General features: G+C 40.9%; 3 protein-coding genes across 8 annotated transcripts in view; 1 reads left to right on the top strand and 2 right to left on the bottom strand.

Annotated features, from left to right (window-relative positions):
- The window catches only part of ncoa2 (nuclear receptor coactivator 2), a 59,141-nt gene extending 52,909 nt beyond the window's left edge, over nt 1-6,232 (bottom strand). For 4 of the 6 annotated variants that reach the window (XM_079360747.1, XM_079360752.1, XM_079360751.1 and 1 more), the window contains exon 1: nt 5,840-6,232. The gene's annotated coding sequence lies outside the window, so the exon portion shown is untranslated. Of the gene's footprint in view, nt 1-5,265; nt 5,795-5,839 lie in introns of those variants that run through there. The other 2 variants (XM_079360750.1, XM_079360748.1) reach the window with 2 other exon arrangements.
- A 1,697-nt stretch (nt 6,233-7,929) lies between these two features.
- On the bottom strand, nt 7,930-13,573 carry tram1 (translocation associated membrane protein 1). Its single transcript, XM_079361419.1, has 11 exons — nt 13,276-13,573; nt 11,748-11,811; nt 10,688-10,809; nt 10,486-10,602; nt 10,328-10,386; nt 10,109-10,193; nt 9,842-9,912; nt 9,609-9,713; nt 9,358-9,501; nt 8,674-8,825; nt 7,930-8,438 (listed from the first exon to the last, which is right to left on the bottom strand). The coding sequence occupies exons 1-11, from the start codon at nt 13,396-13,398 to the stop codon at nt 8,368-8,370; spliced, it is 1,113 nt and encodes a 370-aa protein (XP_079217545.1). The 5' UTR covers nt 13,399-13,573; the 3' UTR covers nt 7,930-8,367.
- Nucleotides 13,574-15,730: 2,157 nt separating this feature from the next.
- Nucleotides 15,731-18,135, top strand: xkr9 (XK, Kell blood group complex subunit-related family, member 9). Its single transcript, XM_079361418.1, has 3 exons — nt 15,731-16,176; nt 16,936-17,150; nt 17,227-18,135. The coding sequence occupies exons 1-3, from the start codon at nt 15,860-15,862 to the stop codon at nt 17,853-17,855; spliced, it is 1,161 nt and encodes a 386-aa protein (XP_079217544.1). The 5' UTR covers nt 15,731-15,859; the 3' UTR covers nt 17,856-18,135.
- Nucleotides 18,136-21,176: the final 3,041 nt, after the last annotated feature.

Raw genomic sequence — 21,176 nt, 5'->3', positions numbered from 1 at the left:
AGAGAGAGAGAGAGAGAAATCATGCTGGTCAGAGTTTGACCCTCACAAAGTGCACAGAAATGAAAAGCCTGAAACTGAATCCCCCACATTCCTCTGGCTTTATGACAAGCGAGTGAGAAATGCTGCTGCTCTGCACATGTTATTCCATACAACCTCACTTCCACCTGTGATGCTGCCGTTTACCTCCTCTTCAGGATCTTAAGAAGGACTTTCTTTGGACTGCTTCTTTTTTCCTTTTTTTTTTTTGGGCCACCCACCCTCCACCTAACGACAGCTCGCTTAATACAATGTTTCTCTCCCTCCCTCTGTGCCAATGATTCCAACCCCGGGCAGCAGGAAAGGCGCCAACCACATGCAAGCACCCAAACCTATTGTGGCAGAGGGGAATACAATTCACCCACTCACACGATCTAAGACTTCAAGCACCCGATTCACAACCTGGTCATCCTTTGTCAATCTGGAGAACGCAATCCTATACCTCCATTGAATGAGTGTTTTTAATGCCTCTCTCTCTCTCTCTCTCTCTCCATGAAAACCTTTCATAGCTGGACATTTAGAGAAGTCTTTTTTCAATTGCACATTTTCTGAACAGTATCAGATCAGTAAGACTAAGCCATGCTCCTCCGAAAAGAGAGAGAGAAAAAAAAAAGGAGGCACTTCCTTACAGTCCACACTCAAACAGCAACAGTTATTAGATCTACGATTGTACAGTTAAGCAATACCAGCCTCACGTCACAAGGGGAAACAGCTGCAGAAGCACTGTCACACAGTCATGTGACCTCTGCCGCCTCCTCCGTTATAGCCGAGCAGGCTGAGGGAGGGCACCTTCTTCTAAGCTATGAGCGGTAGACACCACAATATCATTTAGCTCAGAGATCAATATGCACTTTGCAGTAGCTGACCTACATAAGTGGAGGAGCGTGCGGAGTCGAAGCCATCGGATTGCCTGTGAGTCTTCAGATCCTCGGAGCCCCGCTGGAGTCTCCGAGGTAGAAGAGCATGAGGCAGCTGACGGTGTGCTGTTACAAATCTCCGATTTTAAAACACAGATAGTGATTTCAATCTGTGCAGTCTAACAAGGACTGACGGGGAACTACTGTACATGGGATACGACCACAGACAAGTGACGGAGATCTTCTACTAACAGAGCTTAGAGGCCGGACGCAAAGGAAAACACATGATCACGGCCGTCTTATTTTTAACATCGACTAATATTTACATTTATCAAGACATATATTTGGATGTGTTAAAAATATTCTGAAGTGGTGTTATCCTAAGAAACGAGAGGGTCTCCAGGGGAACATGTACATGTATGAAATGTTAAATGTCATTAATAAAGACATCAAGTTAAAAAAGGAAAAGAGGCCACAACAATCGGAGTCGCTCTTCGTCTCACAAAGCTTTTAAGGGGGCTGTAAGCTGAGCTGCTGCCGACATATTTTACATCTCTGAACCCAGCGGCAGTCATCGGTCTGACGATATGTGCCTCTGGGAACTCGAGGTTAATTTGACAGCAAACCCCCATCAGGTCTATTGGTTTTTTTATTCCCTCTGCAATGAAAGAGCGTTAGTGTTCAGGAATGTTGCTCGAGAAGAGGCGTACTCTTCCATCGGCTCTCATCACAGATAGGGCCTTTGATAAAGCTAGCCGAAAATGTGCAAACTGAAGCTGCAAATGGTCCCAGAGTCAATTTAAGGTCAATTCATGGGATCAAATTAGTAAACAACGTCAAAGTCTGGAAATGCATCATTCGGATCGGGAGCAAACGTAACATGTCTTAATTGTCTACTTCTTGTGTTGTTAGTGGATAACACTATCAGGACCTACTTTCAGCACAGATAGATGGGACGTCTGATTTGAGGTCAGCTAAACAACACAATGACAACGTGCCTGGAAGCAGAGAGGGACTAAATACTCCCGCTCCTCCTCTTCCATGTCAAAGCCCCCTCGGCTGTTCATCAACCATCTCTGCCTTCGCTTTTAGACGTCTCCCCTCCTTCCTCCCTCTGCTGTAAAAAAAAAAAGAAAAAAAGAAAAAAAGAAAAAACCTGGCCGTTTCCCCACCGCTCATCCCTCACGCCCACCCAGGACCTGTCACACTGCTGTTTCCATGACAACACAAACGCAGAGATAAGCAGGGTGAGATGCCCAGCGAGACAAGGCAAACGGAGGAGCGCGGCGTCTGTGTCAGGAATACGGTGAAGACCTTACATAGCCTGGGATGGATAGAAAACAGTATGCAGCGGGATCCGTTTCTGTGTTTGTTTGACCTGTTTCAATTCAATCAAAGTCCAGCTTGGTCAAATATTTGGGGTAACTTTATTGAATTTTAAAACTGTAAAAACAGGGGAAAATGCCAACTCTAATGTTCTTCAGCGGGCAGTGCGGTCTTTCTTTCAGACGAGGCTTACGCGGGGTATTTTCTCCTGATATTTGCTCCTTAATGAAACCTACAGGCTTGAGCAAGGCCCGTAATACTTTGCAACATCCGTGTGAAATCCCCGATTCCTGCCAGCCTGTGTGCTGTCACTCGAACCTTCTTATAGAAAACGGAGTCCAGGAGTCCACATTCAAAAGCCAGTGAGAGAGGGGGGGTGGGGGTGGTGTTGTTGTTCAGGAGCCGACCGCACTAAGAGGCAATGACAGGGATGTCATTTTTCCAGCCTGGCACAAATGAGTCAACTTAATTTTGTTAGCAAAGACAAGTGTATGGAAACAAGGAGCAGTGGAGTGGAGGCAGCACAATGGGCCGTGTGTAAGAGGGGGTCTGTGTCATACTTCAAAACGACCGGGAATGTATCACGCTTAGCATCTTCAGCTAGCAGAGGCAGCGACATTTCTTTATCTGAGCATACCCTAAAGGTATGACCGAGGATAACCCCGAGGATGTTCCATCTATCGATGACTACTATAAAGTATTCTTTAGTATATACTATGAGTTATGTTTTCACAACACCCACCCCCAAAACATTCATTATGTTTGAAGAAATACAAATAAAATGCTCAATTACAGATGACCTCATGTCAAATATTTGTTTCATTTTTGTTTTTTTTCCTCCCCACAAATTATTGGGCTTGCAAGAAATAATAAATGTAATAATAATGTGCAAATTTAACTTTCAGAACGGCCAGTTTATTTGCCTGACGGGTTACTCCTTAACTTTCAACAAATAAAAATCTCTCTCTCTCTCTCTCTCTCTATATATATATATATATATATATATATATATATATATATATATATAGACTACAAATCTGAACTAAATTTTTCTCATAGCAAATGAAAAAATAAACAAAGACATTCCACTGAAAAGTTGAAGTAATGGTTATTGTTCACTTGTGGTAAAGCTGCAGAACAAAAAACAAAACTGTGGACGCCGTTGGACCAACGATCTGGCAGCCTATGCAGAACAAGGGTCAAATGATTACAGTATCTCTCAGGTGATGCAACATAGCGACCTATCACAGGGCAAAAGTCAGTCATTAGGAGAGGAGACACTTCTCTTTAAGAACAGAAGTGTGTACATTTAACTTCTAGGATGACGATCTTTTAACTTTACTTTGAAAACAGAGCAAAAATCTGTACAGAGATTTTGTCACAACAAATGGGAAAAAAATATATACAGCTTTCTTTTTATGGAATGATGAACACACATTTAACGTTGGGTAGGCGAGCAATTATAGCGAAACAAAAACATATAGAAAGATGGGTTTGTGTGACAGATTCAACAGAGCCTACACAGCAAGAGCTGGATGGAGAGATTGTTTCCGCAGCTGGGCTTTACTTTGTCACATACAAAAGCTATACCACACCTGCAGCTGTAGCCCTAGTTCCCTGTGTGTTCAGGCAGAGAGCTACTTCTAGTCAGTGTGAGAAAACCTCCAGCCGATTACCCTTCTATAAACATCCACATACTTGGACACAAACTTGCGTGAATTCCTGAGATGTCATCGTCCCAAACGCAGTGGCTCTCGTGTGCTGCTACGTCAAATTTACTAAGCTTATGTCACAACATAAAGCAGGATCGCACGATAACATCTGCATTCCTTGTAACCGGGGGAAGTCTTTTAATAGACGTAAAATGCTCCCTTTGTGTACTCGATCGACTCACACTCAAATTTAAAGCCAGTTTCAGATTTAGAGGAAGTTTCACTTCATCTTGTCCCAAAGTGCCAAGGCTGAGCGGCTTCTTCAGCTGCTTTCTACGAAAATACATTCCTGTAGAGGGCACGTTGTGTGTCATTGACAGTTTAAAAAAAAAAAAAGAAACAAGAAAAAGTAAACTCTGGGCACAATGCTTTTGAGATGATAATGCTGCTCAGGTTGGCAGGAGAAGCATCTTTTTAAAGTGGTTAACAGACAACACATGCACACAGGCAAAAGGAATAAACACATTATCTCTAAACTCATCAAGTTATACACTCCAGACCTTTTCAATTTGTGTTAATGAAGAATATGGCTCAGGAGCCAACATTTTTATTTCCATGAAACTTCTTGAGAGTTGGCTTGGTGTAGGACCACTTAGTGGATCTGACTGAAACCCTTCATGTCACATCAGCAGCCCTGAAGCTGCAGCTGGACAGCCTGTCATGTTCGGTCTCCTGTCAGTGATGTGACCAGAGTACTGCGCACCATCAGGTGGGCAGAGTGATGTAACAGAAACCGCTCAACTGGTTCCACAGGATGCATTCCTCCAGCATTACTGAGGGGAAACGCTGACAATCACTGAAAAGGCATAAGCTGTCTACCTGTACAGTCCTGAATAAGTCAAAGCAGGAAAACCCTTATAAGTAGATCACAGCCCCCCTCAATAAAACACTAAACAGCAGCAGCAGCAGCAGCACAGCCCCCCCCTCCTCCTCCTGCATGACATCTTACCTTATCAGTGCTACATTGTTGTTTTACATCATTAGTATTGTAAACAATTGAGGTATGCTTTCGTGTTGGAAAAGCTGTGTCAGAAGAAACTACAACACTTTAACCCTTTAAATATGGGGTAATATTATAGTTTGAGGTTTCTGAAGTATGTAGTCTATCCGAGACAACTTCTAAATAAAAAACCCAACACATTTAAACAAAATATGTGAGCTACTACAGAAGTCCCATTGCTCACATTATAGCTTCTGCTAACTAGCATTTCCACAGAGCACCTCGATAGTGCATAGTAAACACAACATAACATTAATTCAGCAACAAAAAGAGAGAGAGGGAGAATGGCTCCTGGCTTTCTGAACAAACGCAGAAAATGTTTTCGTCAACTTACCCAACGTAGCAAATGGAGCAGAGGCATGGTGAACACCACAACAAACCATTTTAGCAGCCCGCTCAAACACATGGTGGTGAGAGCTGTCCTGACTCACTCCTATATTCTGACAACGACGTCCATCCACAGACTAGCCTGCAGCTAAAACAGTTAGCATGCTAACTACGCTGCCTGCTGTACTGGACGAACTTCGTGCGGTGTTGTGTGCACGGTCAGCCGCTCACTCAGCACAAAAAAAAACAATGACATTAAAGTATTGTGCACGCCACATTAGCATGTAGAATTCACCACAACACTAATAAACAAAACAAATACATGACAGGCATTGCAACAACTCGCTTGCAAGCTCGTCGCCTGATCCGTCCTAATTGAGTTTGCTGCAGAAAACACTATTGACACAGGCAGCGGGCTTAGCCAAGAAGCTAACACTTGCTAATAGGCTAGCGCCGAGGAGAGAGCCTGTGCCAGACAGACACACAACCGAGATTGAAGCCCTCGCATTGGATCTTGGATTTCACACCGAAAACAGCACGTCCGGTCCCAACAAGCAGCATAGACACGTGTGGCTACTTACGATTAAAGACTTGGGTCTGTGTCCTCGCTGTTAAATTCCGTTTATCAGATGCAGCTCTGACCTTCGCGGTAGTGAAACAACATTTCTGCTGGCTAACTGTGCCGCCATGTTACTCCTGCTGTGCAAACCAATGCTGAGTGTTTATCTGGCTGGTAGCTGCTATCCTCCCCCACACCAAACCACATCACGGGGCTCCTCCAAAGCACTATCAAACTCAAGCTTCACCACGGACATTTACCTGTCATGGTTTGCAATTAAAATGTGGCATTATTTAATCTAATAAAACAGTGGCTGTTACTTTAAAACACCACCGTCACATGAATGTCAGAGTTAAAAAGATGGGCAAAGTGTGTGTGGACCCTCCTTTTAACTTAGTGTGTCTCAACGGAGAGCTAAAAGTGTGTCTCACAGTTCATGTTGTTAACACTATGGTTAGGCTACACATGTGCATGCAAATTTAATATACGTTTAAGGTCATAAAGATTTATGTCAGCCAATGAAATTACATAGTGTATCAACTAAAATGTTGTAAAGGTTTCCCTCTTTAAAAAAAACAACAAAAAAAACAACTGCATAGCCAATACCAGTGTAGCCGAGTTACTACACCACCATAATAATAATAATATAACATGTTAGTGGTAATAACAATACTGATTTTAAAACTGTAACACGAACGCAGTTGTGTGAGTGTGTCTGTGTGTTAAGAAATGGGCAAAAATATAATAACAGATATTCAGCTAACATGACAAGCAGAATGAATACTTAAGCGCGTGTCCTCTTTCGACACCTTGATCTACTAGGTGGTCAACTATTCTCAGATCACATTGGGCAAGCAGGCGTTTTCTCTCTACTATAATCTATGCAACACCGCCACCAAGTGGACAACAGCTTCAACAACTGTATGGTTCCACGTGTTTTCATGAACTCAAAAGAAAAACACTAGATGGAAAAACAAACAGAAAACAGAGTCCACTATTTGTAAGTTATTAACGTGTGTCCACCATGGCAGGTATTTTCTTCACTTAAACCAGTTATAAGGCTAAGGACAATTTTGTCATAGTCTTACTAAACAAAGGAAATGAATGGTTTACCCATCAACAAGTGCATCCCAATTTGTAATATCCCCCCATTATTAGCAGTTGAAGAGTTTCTTGTTGGACATAAGTAAAATAGAAACTCTGATCTCGGTGAACCCTCAGTGGATGTTGATTTCACCACATGCTGCCATGACTCAATGTTGAGTAACTTTGGGTTTATTCCTTAGAGAAAGGAAGCGTTTCCTTTGTGATTGATGCTCACGACTGCACCTCATAGCTTTGTAAATTCATTTTATGGCACGTAAGTAAAAGGCAGACATCAGCTGTCAATCAGGTTCATTCGTGCACAGTGGAAAGGGAGTAAACAAAGGTCTTTTTTTTTCATTTTCAGTCCGTGCTTTTACATCAAAATATTCTTGCAGACATTTTAAAGGGAAGCAATGATATGTAAAGCCTGAACAAATACAGAAACCCAAATTCTACTTGAAAAAGAAACTGTGAGGCTTCACAAAAGACAGTAAATCAAACAAACAAAATGGATGATTAGCCAGAATGAGTCCTTATTAATGGTTACAGGCAAAACGGCAATAGATTCAAATATCACTTTGATGATGAAATTGGTCTGTAGGGGTTTTTAAAAGCTGCTCTGAACTCCAAAAATGAAATGCTACATCAGGTTACAGGGCAGTTTTACAGAATACACAACCTTGAATTTACCTCTAGCATTACAGTGTGATGTCTCATTTCCTGGGTTACTATACATGTTTCCTATTGAGTCCATGAGCTGAGTTTTTTTTTTTTTTTTTCCCCACTCTTTGCTTTTTTTTCCCCATTTAGAAAAACATTTTAACAATGTCTTGCAGCATGATTATTTTTAACAGTCTGGGGTGTGAACCCAGCCATGTCCGAAAGATGTAGATTATGACATGATTTTATATCAAGCATGGGAAATTAAGAGATATATGGTAATTCATAAAATCCACACAATGTCTTTAAAAATCACTAAGGAGTCAATTGCTAAGAAAAGGCTAGCAGGTACAATATCAAGGGGAATAAAGGAAAAAGAAAACAAGCTGGAATACACAGTATATAGGAAAAAGCATGAATGACCTGACTTGGGAGAAATATTAAACACTGATGTCATCATTCCTGAAATTCTTAAAATTACACACCCTGTACAAAACAATGCATATCAATAGGCACTTCTTAAATAAGGTCTTTTTTTCATAGTTTATTTATGAATTCTTTTGAAATGGCACAGCAAAGCAATGATTCTTTAATCAAGGCGTGCTGGACGAGTGGCGAAAAGTAAAGCTAAATGCAATCTGGGCCTTGTAGTCCAGCTGGGGGGAGGTCCATCAGTTCTGTGTGGGGAGCTTGAAATGCATATCATTGTGGAGGAGCAGGAGGTGGAGGCAGAGCTGTTGGGTAGCCAAGGAGGCAGGTGGGGAGTCCAATGTTTGAAGAAGTGGGCGAAGGGGATAAATGTGTTTAAGACGACTTCTCTTTTCTTGCTCTTGGTGAATCAGCGCCATGAGAGTTTACTCCATTTACTCCATTGGCTGTAAAAAGGGACACATCTCCATGAGTTTCATTTAATTCCAATATGATGGCAGGTGTAGGTGCACATGTAAATTATTAATTTAAAGTGACATTTTATCAGAAGAAATGTGTGTGGATTCATTTGGCTATTCTAGTAGCTTTTTGTCTGTTACATTACAAGTGTTTTTTCTATGTTCATTACTTTTTTAATCTGTGAAAGTTACGTGATTGTAAGAGAAACCCATTAATAACCACCTTTGTCTTTCTTTGACTTGCTCTTGGAAGGGACCGGTTTCTTTTTCAAGCGCTGAGCCTGGGCGTGCTCTCTCCACCGGCGCAGCTGGAAATTGATGAATTTCCACATCATGAAGGCCTGAGTGAGGCAGATGGCAGCCAGGACTGTTATCCTAATGGAGAGGGGCAACAGTCAGTCAGTGAAAAAGATTCATAGAAACATGAGTATGTGAGGGGATGCTGCTGCTGCTGCAAAAAAAGAGACATTTTGATCTATCTAAAGCCCATGTCTAAAATGCTCTTCTTCTTCTTTATCAGTGGACCTCCTCTATTAGTCTTTAATCAAGCTCGTGCTGCTTTATTTGAATTGACCAAACTGATGTAAACATCTTTATTATTAAGGCTTCAGATTCTCTTTAAATACATTCATTTAAACTGCAGCTTTGCATGGAATTTCTCAACCTCATTGCACAATCACCAGTAGGATTAAGGATATATATTCTATTTCAAAAAAGGACTCTCATGTAAATCCCAATAAGCTACTCTTACAACACTGCAAATACATGACAGAGTGGATCTTTATGTGGCTTAGTAAGTTAATAATTAAAAATGTCAAATTTTCACAACACAGCAAATCCATTTTAGTTCTTTTAGCAGATTTAACGTGTTTTATCTGACTGTGATTTTACCCTCAGACACTCTTACCTAACGAACAGCACATTAAAGTTTCCTGCAGCCAAATCAAAGCCTTGATTCTCAGCGTTGGCGAGGCCAAAGCCCACAGTGAGGACAGATAGGGACAGAGTGAGCAGCCGTCCAAGGACAAACAATACCGCCCATATGGTGAAACTGGAAGACAAGAGGGGACAACCATGATACCACATTCAACACAAATACGATTCCTTACTAGAAGGCAAACAATGCTTCACAAATAACTGATTCTGCAGAGAACTCACCCCATCTGTCTGTTCTCATTGCTGAAGTAGATTAGGCGGGAAACGTGGAAGAGGAGCTCGACAAAGTAGTGCAAAACGAGCAGAACCAGACCCAGACGGTTCAGGCTGAAAGACACATGACGACATGATACAGTACGTCCCTTTATTACAACTGACAGGAACAGCACAGTGGGACGCCATGAACTCTCTCCAGAAAGTCATTATTTTATTCTTTGTAAAGTGGCAGTCCTTACTTCAGAATGTAGGCACCGGCGATGTGGACCAGGTAGAGGAATATGTACACAAGCTGGCGTGCAATATCCTCCTAAACAGTAAACAAATAAGAAAGGAGGGTCAAAATATTTACAAGCAGCGTTGCATGTAGAATCAGACAAGGAGAGTATGACTCTCTGAAACAATGCTGCATAACCAAGGAAGTCAAACAGGAAAAAGCCTCAGGGTGCAAACAGAAGTTACACAATGTAATAATAGTACACACACACACATGCATGCATGTTTACCTTCTTTGTCTTTTGGAAATACAACTCAGGAAGAGAGTGCAACCAGTAGCCCAGCTGACAAATGTAGTAGAACTTCATCTGGAATCTGAGGGGTTACCAAAATAAAAGTTTGAATGTTCAAATTTAAACTAAAGCTCTGAATAAATATATAAAACTGAAACATACGTGACCGTCACCTATTTAACAAATACATATGAATCAAAATGGTCATCAACTTACGGCATCAGTGTATGAGGATAACCCTCCCACAAGGTGGTGGGATTGGACAGGAAGTTTTCCTGAAAGGAACAAAAAAAACAAAAAAACTTTAAATCTGAAGTTTTGAGCTTAAAATCTCTGTAAACAAAATAAACCTTGAATTAGCTGTAAATACGTACAGATAGGAGGATGCTAGCGCCCCAGCCGAAGGAGAACAAGTAAAATGCGCTGAGCTGTCCCGATTCGTTGAACTTGCTGTGCTTAGTTTTAGAGAAATGCTTCTTCCTGTTGATTTTCTGCACAGATAAAACAGACATAAACAACACAGAACTGTTTGCAGATGTTACAGTGCGTGCACTCTAAAGCGTGTGTCTGACTTACATCCAGCACATACTCCTGGATTATGGCGTGCATGATGATGGCGACCAGCATGTAGAAGAAGATAGTGGCGAGGTCTTTGATGCCATGGTGGAAGTGGTTCACAGCTGTCTCCTCTGGGCCTTCTGTAGTTAGTAGTTACAACGACTATTATTGAAATAAATCGTCTTTTATCTGAAACCAGTTGATTTTCTGTCCCAAATGTTGGACGCAAACATTTACTGCAGGTTGTTTTGTACTTGAAAATGAACCACAGAGGCATTTTAGTCGAGTGATTCACAGGTTTAATAACCTTAATTCCTTAGGTGAGGTGTCTGGATTAGTGCGTCTTGACTGTGCAGTGTTACACAACTTTCTAAATCCCAGTCATTGACAATCTCCAGCTCAGGAACACACACATAAAGCTTCTCTGTCCATCTTATGTTACCTTTGATCCAGGGTCATTTGTAAAAGTCAGCACAGGCCGCGAATATACCATTCTGTTATTGAATTTGTCTCAGTACAGAGAGCTTCAGGTGCTGTTTTATTTGCCTGATTTGATTTGTGTTGTAAATAAGTTACAGAGTGAGGTCTCTCTGATAAGAACCAGTTGGCAGCCTGGAAATCTCCAGACTGTTCGCCGGAGTAAAAAAAAAAAAAAAAAAAAAAAAAAAAAAAAAGAATCTCTGTGGTCAAACTTTCTTTTAACAGTGTCTGTCTGGTCGTTAGTTGATTATTGCAGTGTCTTTCAGCGCAAAGAAATAGTTAACCTTGATATGAGCAGAATTTGAATTGAGAGGGCCAATATTACACCTCAGCCCAAATTCTTCCAGCACAACCTAGCCACAAGAGAACTTTATAAATCAGGCGGACTAAATTTAGCTTCACAGAGAGGGGGGGGAGAAAGCACCCCTCAAATGGGTTTTGTGTTAGGCCATGCATGTGCCGCTCTAGAATTCCAATGAACGACTTTCAGACTGACAACTGTAAGATAACGCAGCATTATAGGCTGGAGCCAAAACACACAGTGTTCATTAAAGCTGGTTCGCAGAGCATCATCATCTAATTTAAACTCTTAACCTACCATTTGTTGAAATGGTGACGTTGTACTGGACAGTTATGAATAACACAGCAAACTTCGAGGTGACCTGTAGAAGTGGGGGAAAAAAAGAAGAAGTCGTAAGAGCCTGCACAAAGCAATACTTCTACTGTCAAATCAAACGGGGTACATGCAGAGATGCCCTGAAGAACTGTTAATGGGGTGACTTTAACTTCTGTTTTTTTTTTAATGATGATTAACCTTGAAGTAAGTAACACATCAGATTTATAGCCACTTTAACAATATTTAATACCAGTTTAGGAATAATGCAAAGAGCAGCAAAATCTAAAAAAATAAAAATAAAAACTACAAATGGTGGTGCAACATCAAGAAAAGCGAACCCTTAATGTCTTCTCTAAAGTTTTCATGCAAAGAAATATTGAATGGATTTCCCAATAAGAAATGAACTGCTGGTCACAATTTGTAGTAATTATGATATAAAAGTTAATGCCTATAGTGTGACTGTGATTAAAATGATCCAAGCTGGCCAGTCTTGCAGGAGCAACAAACATCAAAAAGGCTGAATAATAAGGTTCAAATATGAAGTTGCCTTTGACTCCTTCACAACAAAAGAGCAAGGTGAGATAAATATTTAACCCACATACAAAACACAAAGCTGACCGTTTGTTTGATTGGTCTTAGTCATATTTTTACTCTGCGTTTGCTGTCTTTAAGAGAATACACACGCTGAGGAATATGTTTTTCTTACAGGTATTTTACTCAGTAAAACAAAAGGGAGGAAGTGGTTGAAAAATGTGACGTGCTTGACGCAAATGGCGCTGCTTTTACGCAGAGGATAAAACACGAAGAAATGAAACTTGAATGCAGGAAGCGTCACTGTGAATAAATGTTGTAGTCAGCTCGCAGCAGTGAGTTACATTTAAACATGGCCTCGCTCCAAGGACAACTTTCACATTCGGGGTTGCTGTGATGATGATCATGATGACAGCCCTCTCTCAGTCGCTGTATGATTGCCACGTCTACGCATAAAACTAACCAAGCAGAGGGTTGTTCAATGTTGTAGATCAGGTAGATGGAGTTGTGCAAGTTTACATAATACGATCGTACTGAAGCATTTTCATAGGTTTTGTTGCATGTGGGAAAAAAAACAACTTTATTCTTTTTTTGTGGGCCTGCGGATTGGCGATTTGAAATATCGATTTCATCATGGGACGCAACCAGATGGAGAGCAGACACTATAGTTCCCACGTCACTTTAATGAAGACAAAGTTCACGTTTGACCGTCATGGAAAGCCCGATGTCAGTCGACCAGACAGAGACGATAATCGTGTGGATTAAAAAACCACAAGTCAGGCCATCGTTGATGCAAAACTTTCGATCCAGCAGGAGGAAGTAGTGAAGAATAGATCAGACAGCCATGTCAGTTTCCAGGAACACAGATGGGGAGTTCTTCTGCATCCTTTCAGCCACAAGTCTGCCCCCCCCCCTGTCCGGACGAACAACCCTGCGTGATCTGCAATCAAAACCCTGTCAATGTGTGGAAGGGACTCACCTCAAAAATGAGCCCGAGAAGGAACACCATAGCAACACAGGAAACAATATCTGCATGGTTCTGGATGACAAACTCATGGCTCAGCACCGGCGGGTTCTTGTTGGGCTTCTTTCGGATCCCCATGTTGAGACGATTAGACCCAACTTTGCCTTGACGACGTGCAGCTGTAGTCGGTTTTAATTTGATTGTATTATTATCCCTCTGTGCGAGAAACGATCAAAAGCTTCCCTCCTGCTTGCTCCAAGCGAAGGGCCAGGCAGCAATTGAATGGCGTGTCACTCTTCTACGAGTAGGAGGACCTACGGAGAGAGCCTCTGCGTCTGACCAACGAGATGCTTTACGCACAGGAGACAAACATCTGGACTCTCCATCTCCACCTAGAGGTGTGGAGTAGAAACGTTTCAAATTGACCACATCCTTTACCATACCGATTTGGCCCAAGGTGGAAAACATTTATTTAATCTCAAAAGCGATGGAGAAGGTCGTTCACAATAAATACACATGATAGAAGATTTAGGAAATAATTAACATAGACTTCCATTACCACTACCATTTCAGGGAAGCTGTATGAGGCTACAGACATCAGCACCTGTTTTGCACTGAACAGCATGAATAAAAACAGCTGGCTATGCACAGAGGTAACTAGTGGCTTTTGCCAGAATTTACCCCAGAATCTAATTGAATTTTGTATCTCATGCTTAATTAAAAGGGTAAAGCTTTAGTGTAAAAACAGGTTGAAAGGAAGAAATGTAGGCCTACAGCTGCTCTCAACTGGTCTAGCCTCAGGACTCACCATCGAGACCTACATTTCTGATATTTTCAACTGATCTAATTTATCTCATGAAAAAGTTTCACTCTCAGGTCATTCAAAATATTCGACAGAACAAAGTAACAGAAACAAGATAAACACACAGACTTTTTGGACATCTTTTTTTTTTCTTTTCCAGGCACACATTTGCAAACTACAGAAAAGGGTGTGCAACCCATCAGTTGAGAAACACTGGCCTACAGAACAAGCTCTTAGCCATGACAATGTAACGCTATATTTTCACCTGGCAATGAAAATAGTACAGCACACAGTTGCCTGTTACTGTACAGATGCTTTATTTTTATGGTAAAAGAACACAGCTTATGTTTTTTCTTTCATTTGACCATTATAAACTTTTTCTATGCATATTATCCAAAATGATAAAGCATCTCTTTAATCAAAATACCACAAACTTATTAAAGACGTAGTATTTTGGCTTGACTTGCTTATCTAAACTGTAATATATGCACATAGTGGTTGCAGGTGGGGCTTTTTTTTAACGGCAGTTATCGTATAATGGTTAAGCAGCATGTCAGAAGCACAAAAGTTACACTAGCCATCTTTGGAAACAATTCTCAACTGCATGGTCATAAAAGGTCAGACAAGCTTAGCAGTATCCTGAAATGTATTACATTAGGAATTTTTCTAATTTCATGTTTATTAAACAAAAGTTTAATTATTAATTACTTAATGTCTTCTTTCAAATTATCTAAAGTTTAAATTTAATTTCCTATTTAATAAAACACATTGGCTTGTATTATCTCTCTATTAGAGTATGTTAGTACATGTTGGGGTTTTGAGACTCATGCTAACTGTAAATGGTTTAATTACCGGGAAACCACTATGAATGCTTTGACATCGCCCTTTGACAGAAAATTCTAAGTATGAACTGTCACCCAGTCCTACACACCTATGCACACAGCTACATGATCTATTGTGTAAACATGTTTTCCGCTCTGACTATATTAGTTCACTATTGTGGGTGGAGCTTGTCAACAGTTTCGAGGAAGGGAAAATGTAACTGTGTGCAGAAGTTTTCCTTTCTGTGTACTCAACACAGCTGTCCAGAAGAAGCTAACTGTAAGTAGACTGACGATCACATGCACTGATATCAGATATTTAAAGATTAAATTGTGATTTATAGGAGAGTTCAGCGTTATTTATACTAATACTTGATGAAAATGGAATCATTTAATATTTTTGATGGATGGACATAATGATAATGTGAGTGCCATGTTTTACATGGTACCAACTATTTTGAAGCTAGAGGATGTAAAGAGGCTTTATTTGTGGTTATTCTCTTATTCAATCTGTTTGTGTAATTTCAAAATAATTCAGTGTATATATGTTATGTAAGAAGTTTGGGATGTGCAAGGCAGCATGTGTTATCTTGTTCTAATTCCTGCTGATAACATCCTTGATTATTTTTCTGTCATAACTGTAGCTATGCCATTTATCAGGACTCCATGGTAAAAAGTGATTATTATGCAGATCAAAGTGCAGGAGACTGTGACATAACAGCTGACTGAAGTTACATTCAAAATAGAGGTTTAATTTGAAGGTAAATCTGCACATGAACTTCAAGAGTACATTCTTATGTTAAAAAAGTTTTCTCATGGTTTTTATCTTTGTTATACTTTTACAGATTGGCCAGAATGTCGTCTCCACTTTCGGATTACAACACAGAAGTTTCCTCAGTTGATATTCTTCACAGCCTTCAAAAAGCAACAATATTTCGTCCTCCTTTTGAGAGTTAAACCTTTGATTGAGAACAAAATGCTTCAGTCAGACAATCAGTACACCAAACTGCGATGGTTATTAACCATTGCCGGACTGTTCTTGTATGTGCTGGATATTTGGACGGACATTGTGCTGGCACTAAAATACTTCCAAGAGAAGCATTTTGTATGGAGTGCACTGACTGTTGTCTTTGTTCTGACCGGACTGTTTGTGACAAACATCTTTAGCTATGCCTGGTACAGGGACGACATGAGTGATGTTACACTAAACCCTGAGGAAAAAACAGCCATATTTGGAATGTCTAAAGGCGGACTGGCTGCTCTTCACCTGTGTGGCATGGGCATCTTCACCAGGTATGAAGAGAACAATGATGATCAATGTTACAGTATGTCTGCAGAGCCACACGTGCCGGCTGTGAGACAAAATGTGCAGCATGCTAATTATGCACAATGGTGTTAAGGAATTTGCAAACTGGAATAACCACATTTAAGCTGTAGTATGATCTGTGATGTGAAGCTTGCAGTACTGTTGTCAGTGCAGCAGCAAAAGACAAAAGAAAGCCAATCCATCATTTTTTCTTTACTAAGTGCCAAATCACAACAAAAGTTATCTCTTGACACTTAACATCTGATTTAGACCGTTATACAACTCTGATTTAATCCATCATGACTAAGCACTTGGCAACAGTAGTAGGCAAAAAAGTCCACTGTTTTTTTGCAACGATGAGCAAGAGCAGTTCCTTTGGTGGGCATCCATGTTTGCCATCTGGGCAAAGAGAGTAAAACAGAAGAGAGACAGACAGAAATATGGACAGACACAAACATTTTTTTTGTATTTTTGTAAAAACTTAAAAATGATATTCAATAGCAACTTTAAGCAGAACATGACTCATTGGTTGAGTGTTATCTGCCAAAACCCACATGGCTAAACACATTGGTAAGCGAGAGATTGACAGAGACAAAGAAAAGACAGAGAGAAACAGGGAGACGTTCAGACAGACAGTCAGACAGATGGCCAAACAAACAAACAGGGAGAAACTCAGACAACAGGCAGACAGTATAACATTGTTGTAACCACCTGTTTGACTTTGTTCGTGTTTGACATGTTGCTAGGTTTTATCACCTGCTAAAAAAAGGCTTCAGAGTCGTTTGGACAACAACCAATCTCTACACAGTGGAAGAGAAGAGAGAAGTGAACCACAGCCTGTTTTGCTTGGCGACTGATCTGAGCATGCTCAAACTGTTCGAGGCTTTTCTGGAGAGTGCTCCCCAACTGCTTCTCCAACTGTTCATTGCACTGAGTCAGGATGGATGCTCAGTCATGCAATGTGAGTCGAGGAAGAAAACTTGTGCACAATCATTACTGAGTGATCACTGAACCACCTGACTGTGCATGTCTTTCAGATCTATCGATGGCATTCTCCTTCTTTAACATCGCCTGGTCCTTGGTTGATTATCGCCGATGCTTGCGCAGATCTCTCCCCCACATCAGTGAGATGCCCTCGGGCCTTTCCACAATAATCTACCTCCTCTACAAACTGTGCACCATCATCAGCCACATTCTCAGTTACACCCTCCTCCTCATACTGAGCACCTACAGCACAGTAGCCCTCACTGTCCTATGGCTGTTTTGGACAACCTGGGCGCACCTGCTTCAAACCAATTTCTGCTCCTCCAGAGGCCTGGAGCTTGTGTACCGGGCAGTTGTCGGAGTCATTCTTACGTTCACCTTTTTCAACGTCAAAGGACAGGACACCAGAGTGGTCATGACGCTTTATTACTCGTTCTACTCACTTATTAACATTTTGGCTCCTTTACTTTTGGGTTTGTTGAGTCCAGAGTCTCAGAGAGTCACGTTGTTGCTCACAATCAATGGTTTAATCTTTGGATGTTTGGTTTTGGGACTGCTGTGTCTCGTCCTCTACTACCTCCTTCTGCATCCCAGGGAGAAGTGGCAAGAGGCAGATGAGGTGGACGGCCTGGGAGCAGAAACAGAGACCACAAGGAGAATAAGGAACTTTTTACAGCCTTAAGGAAAGATTGAGGAAAATGTGTTTGAGCCTGGTCACTTGAGTACAGAGAATATCTAAAAATGTGTTTGATGAAAAGACAAAAAATGTCTAAACAGAAATAATCTTGATATTGTAGTTTGTATTCTTTGCATGATAATGCTGCTATAAGTTATCGTATCATATTCTGAGTTGAAGTTTGCCATCATTGTTGATAGAATGGCGACGGTATTTCTTATAGTTGGATGTATCAATTCCTCTTTATTTATTCTTGTATAAATAAACATGTCAATAATTTACATAATTATTCTTACCATTTTATAACAACTCATTGATGTGCTAACCCTGGAGGAGAGCGTTTGTGCGCCAACACTATACATACTTTTATTTTGTTGACTTGGTTTTTTTTTGAGAGAGCTTGTAGGAGTATCACTCACGATTATCTCATGGATTTCACGTCATCCATATATGGACAGATATTTTCTCAAAGCATGTAATACACACATTAAACACAGGATGGTGCTGTTGTCTAAGTTAAGTTTTCTAGTATCTTTAACTTGTGGATCCACTTCATCAAATACTCATAGAGTTACATAGTAAGAAAATGTGCAGCAAAATGTCAACACCAAGCCGAACATTTTCAAACCAGTCAAGTGACCTCTCCCAATTTGTTTTCAGCACCAAACTGTATTGTTTTGTGTGCTCAATTTCCACCTCTCTTAATTTAAATGTGTATGCTTTGGAAGGTCATTTTTTTGCTCTTTTCCATATTGGCAGTAAGTGTCCATGTTGGCCTGACTTGTGGAGGACTCTGCTGTAATCCCTCTGTAGAGGGAGACAGGAGAAGCAGGTTATCTGCAAACATGAGACATTTGACCTCTGTGTCCTGCAAGGTCACACCAGGAGCTGTGGACTTTTGCAGTTGTTCTGCAAATGTTTTGACATATATGTTAAAGAGGGTTGGGCTCATGTTGCAGCCGTTTTTCATCACACAGTACTGTCTGAAACAATTAGTTACTTTGTTTACAATAGTAGGTTTTACCCCCATGCCACTCTATCGAATAATCAGCATGTGAGCCCTTCATGCCAAATGGAGTCAAAGGCCTTTCTTAAGTCTACCAAACAACTTTTTTCTTTATAGGGTTTGCAACTAAATATGTCCCTCTCATCAGAAATGAGGAACAAGGAGGTCATGGTTGAGCTAAATAGAAAAAACAAACCAAAGGCTAATTTTGTTTTGACTACCAGGAAAATATTGGGAGAGTCTTCTGACTCTTCCTGGCCAGGACGGGGGGTAGGACGGCTGGTCCAGGGTGAGCTCACCTGAGAGGAACGCTGACAAACCACAGGGTCAAGGGTAGATGATTCCTGTAAGCTCAAACCCACCATCTTTCTTCCTTTAAGTCAGGGTTTTCTGACTTGTTTACTCCAAGGGGCCACTTTAACCGTCATCTGTCGGTTGTGCTCTGTCAGAAGCACTCCATAAAATGTTAAGTAAGGAGGTTATGTTGAGACGGAAATGATTCACTGTAATTTAGTTACCACACATAAATCAGCTTTCTAAGGACATGATCAAAATGTTTGACTTTTGATATCTTACGTTTGGAACTACTCTGACGTTATTGCACTGTTGCATCTATAGGAACAATATCATCATTAGAGAGAAAATAAAATGACTTTACCCTTCACATTTCATATTATAGATGCTCCTCTCTCTCCTCTTCTTCTGTGTATTTTCTTTGGTTGAGTAAACTAATGCGATGTAAACCTGCCAGAAGGACTTTTATTGGGAGAAGATGCATGTGTCCAGGGCTGGCGTCCCTCTCCCTCTCTCTCTCTCTCTCTCTCTCTCTCTCTCTCTCTCTCTCTCTCTCTCTTTGCTTTTGTAGAGCTACTCATACTTTTGGCTGTGACTCACTATTCACAGCGCTTCCAAGGACCAGTCACAAGTTATTGGGATGAAACGTGTTGAGTAAAGCATTACCTCTCTCTTTCTTTCCAGAAGAAAACAAGCAGAGAGAAGTTTGGCGTTGACAACCTTTTGGTAATTTCCACTTCTGGCAACTGAGGGCTCTAATACGTAGTAATCTCTTACTCTGATCTCGCTGTAATGCACCTCCAAGAGAGGCTGGAGAGTATGGTGAGAATTGGGGGAACAAATAACAAATCAAAGATGATGATACATGACAGTGCAAGATGAAGCTCGAGAGCAGCACAGGCCTTTGTTTTCGTTTGGCCAAGGTCAGAAAATCTTTTCCTAAACCCTCACCAGAGTACATTTCATTGAACATACCTAAGTAACATTAAAGCATTAAAATCACACTTCTGTCAGAAGCTCAGTTGTTTTCGGATTGAAAGTGCACTCAGTGTCAACACAAACAAAATCGGCCCATGACCTCTCCATCACCATCACTCGTTTTTCACCAGACCTTATCTTTTTGTTTTCCATCACCACATCCTGTAACAGCCGGTCAGGAGTGGGACACTCCCGGCATACGCCATCCCCACAATTTGTACAGACACAATAAACCCAGTGAGACAGGCTGTTTTTCATTAGGGCTTCAAAGTCCATATAAACCATGATTAATGAATCCCTGAGATGTTGTATGTCTTTAATTATTATGACTTGACTGCCGCGCCAGTGCTGCAGATGCATTAGCAATGTTGGCAATCTGTACACATCTGCCTGGCGTGTTTTTGACATGGCAGCTTCGCCTCATTCTTGGAGAATTTCCCCAGTGTTGAAGAAGGCGGGAGAAAGGGGGGGGGGGGGGCGCGATGGGAGCCCCCTCTTTTTTGGGGGGAGTGCAATGGCACAGGAGTTTCTTTAATCACTGTACATGCACACTTACAAATGGGTTTGGGCAGTGACAGATTGGAAAGCAGGCTGAGGATAATTACATGCAGTGGGCTGGTGTGTATGATCAGAGCGTGGCATTGCGTTACTCAGAGAGCTCTGTAAATAAAGTTTTCCTGCCATGAATACGGATTTAGTTGAGGTGCATTATGCTGGCTACACAATTGTTACTTTTTGCACCAGAGTAGTTGTTAGTGCAGTATGAACAGAAATGCAATGTGATGATGATGAGGTCAGTTGTTACCATAAGTCTGACATAAGGTATCAATTACCCCTCGAACTATTCAAACACTATGGGGAATTTGCTATTATTATTATTCCTTTAATCTATAAAGAAATAAAATCAATAATAAATCTGAGATTTTTGTGAACGTCTATCATGCAAAAATAAAAGTAGTGCACTGGTTTTGTCTCATTATCATTATCATTGAACTGGACTGCAAATCAATAAACCCCTTTAAGAGAAAAACATTTACATTTCCTTTGGG

The sequence above is a fragment of the Symphodus melops genome (assembly GCF_947650265.1).
Source record: "Symphodus melops genome assembly, chromosome: 14".
NCBI lineage: Eukaryota > Metazoa > Chordata > Actinopteri > Labriformes > Labridae > Symphodus > Symphodus melops.
This window is presented reverse-complemented; position numbering and strand designations above follow the sequence as displayed.

What these genes read in the sequence shown, in the direction of transcription:
- tram1 (XM_079361419.1), bottom strand. Translation starts at nt 13,398, where the DNA reads ATGGGGATCCGAAAGAAGCCCAACAAGAACCCGCCGGTGCTGAGCCAT. An exon ending in TTCTCGGGCTCATTTTTGAG is followed by an intron (nt 11,812 to 13,275) that starts GTGAGTCCCTTC and finishes CCACTTCTACAG; the next exon opens with GTCACCTCGAAGTTTGCTGT. An exon ending in CGTCACCATTTCAACAAATG is followed by an intron (nt 10,810 to 11,747) that starts GTAGGTTAAGAG and finishes TACTAACTACAG; the next exon opens with AAGGCCCAGAGGAGACAGCT.
- xkr9 (XM_079361418.1), top strand. Translation starts at nt 15,860, where the DNA reads ATGCTTCAGTCAGACAATCAGTACACCAAACTGCGATGGTTATTAACC. An exon ending in GGCATGGGCATCTTCACCAG is followed by an intron (nt 16,177 to 16,935) that starts GTATGAAGAGAA and finishes ACATGTTGCTAG; the next exon opens with GTTTTATCACCTGCTAAAAA. An exon ending in TGGATGCTCAGTCATGCAAT is followed by an intron (nt 17,151 to 17,226) that starts GTGAGTCGAGGA and finishes CATGTCTTTCAG; the next exon opens with ATCTATCGATGGCATTCTCC.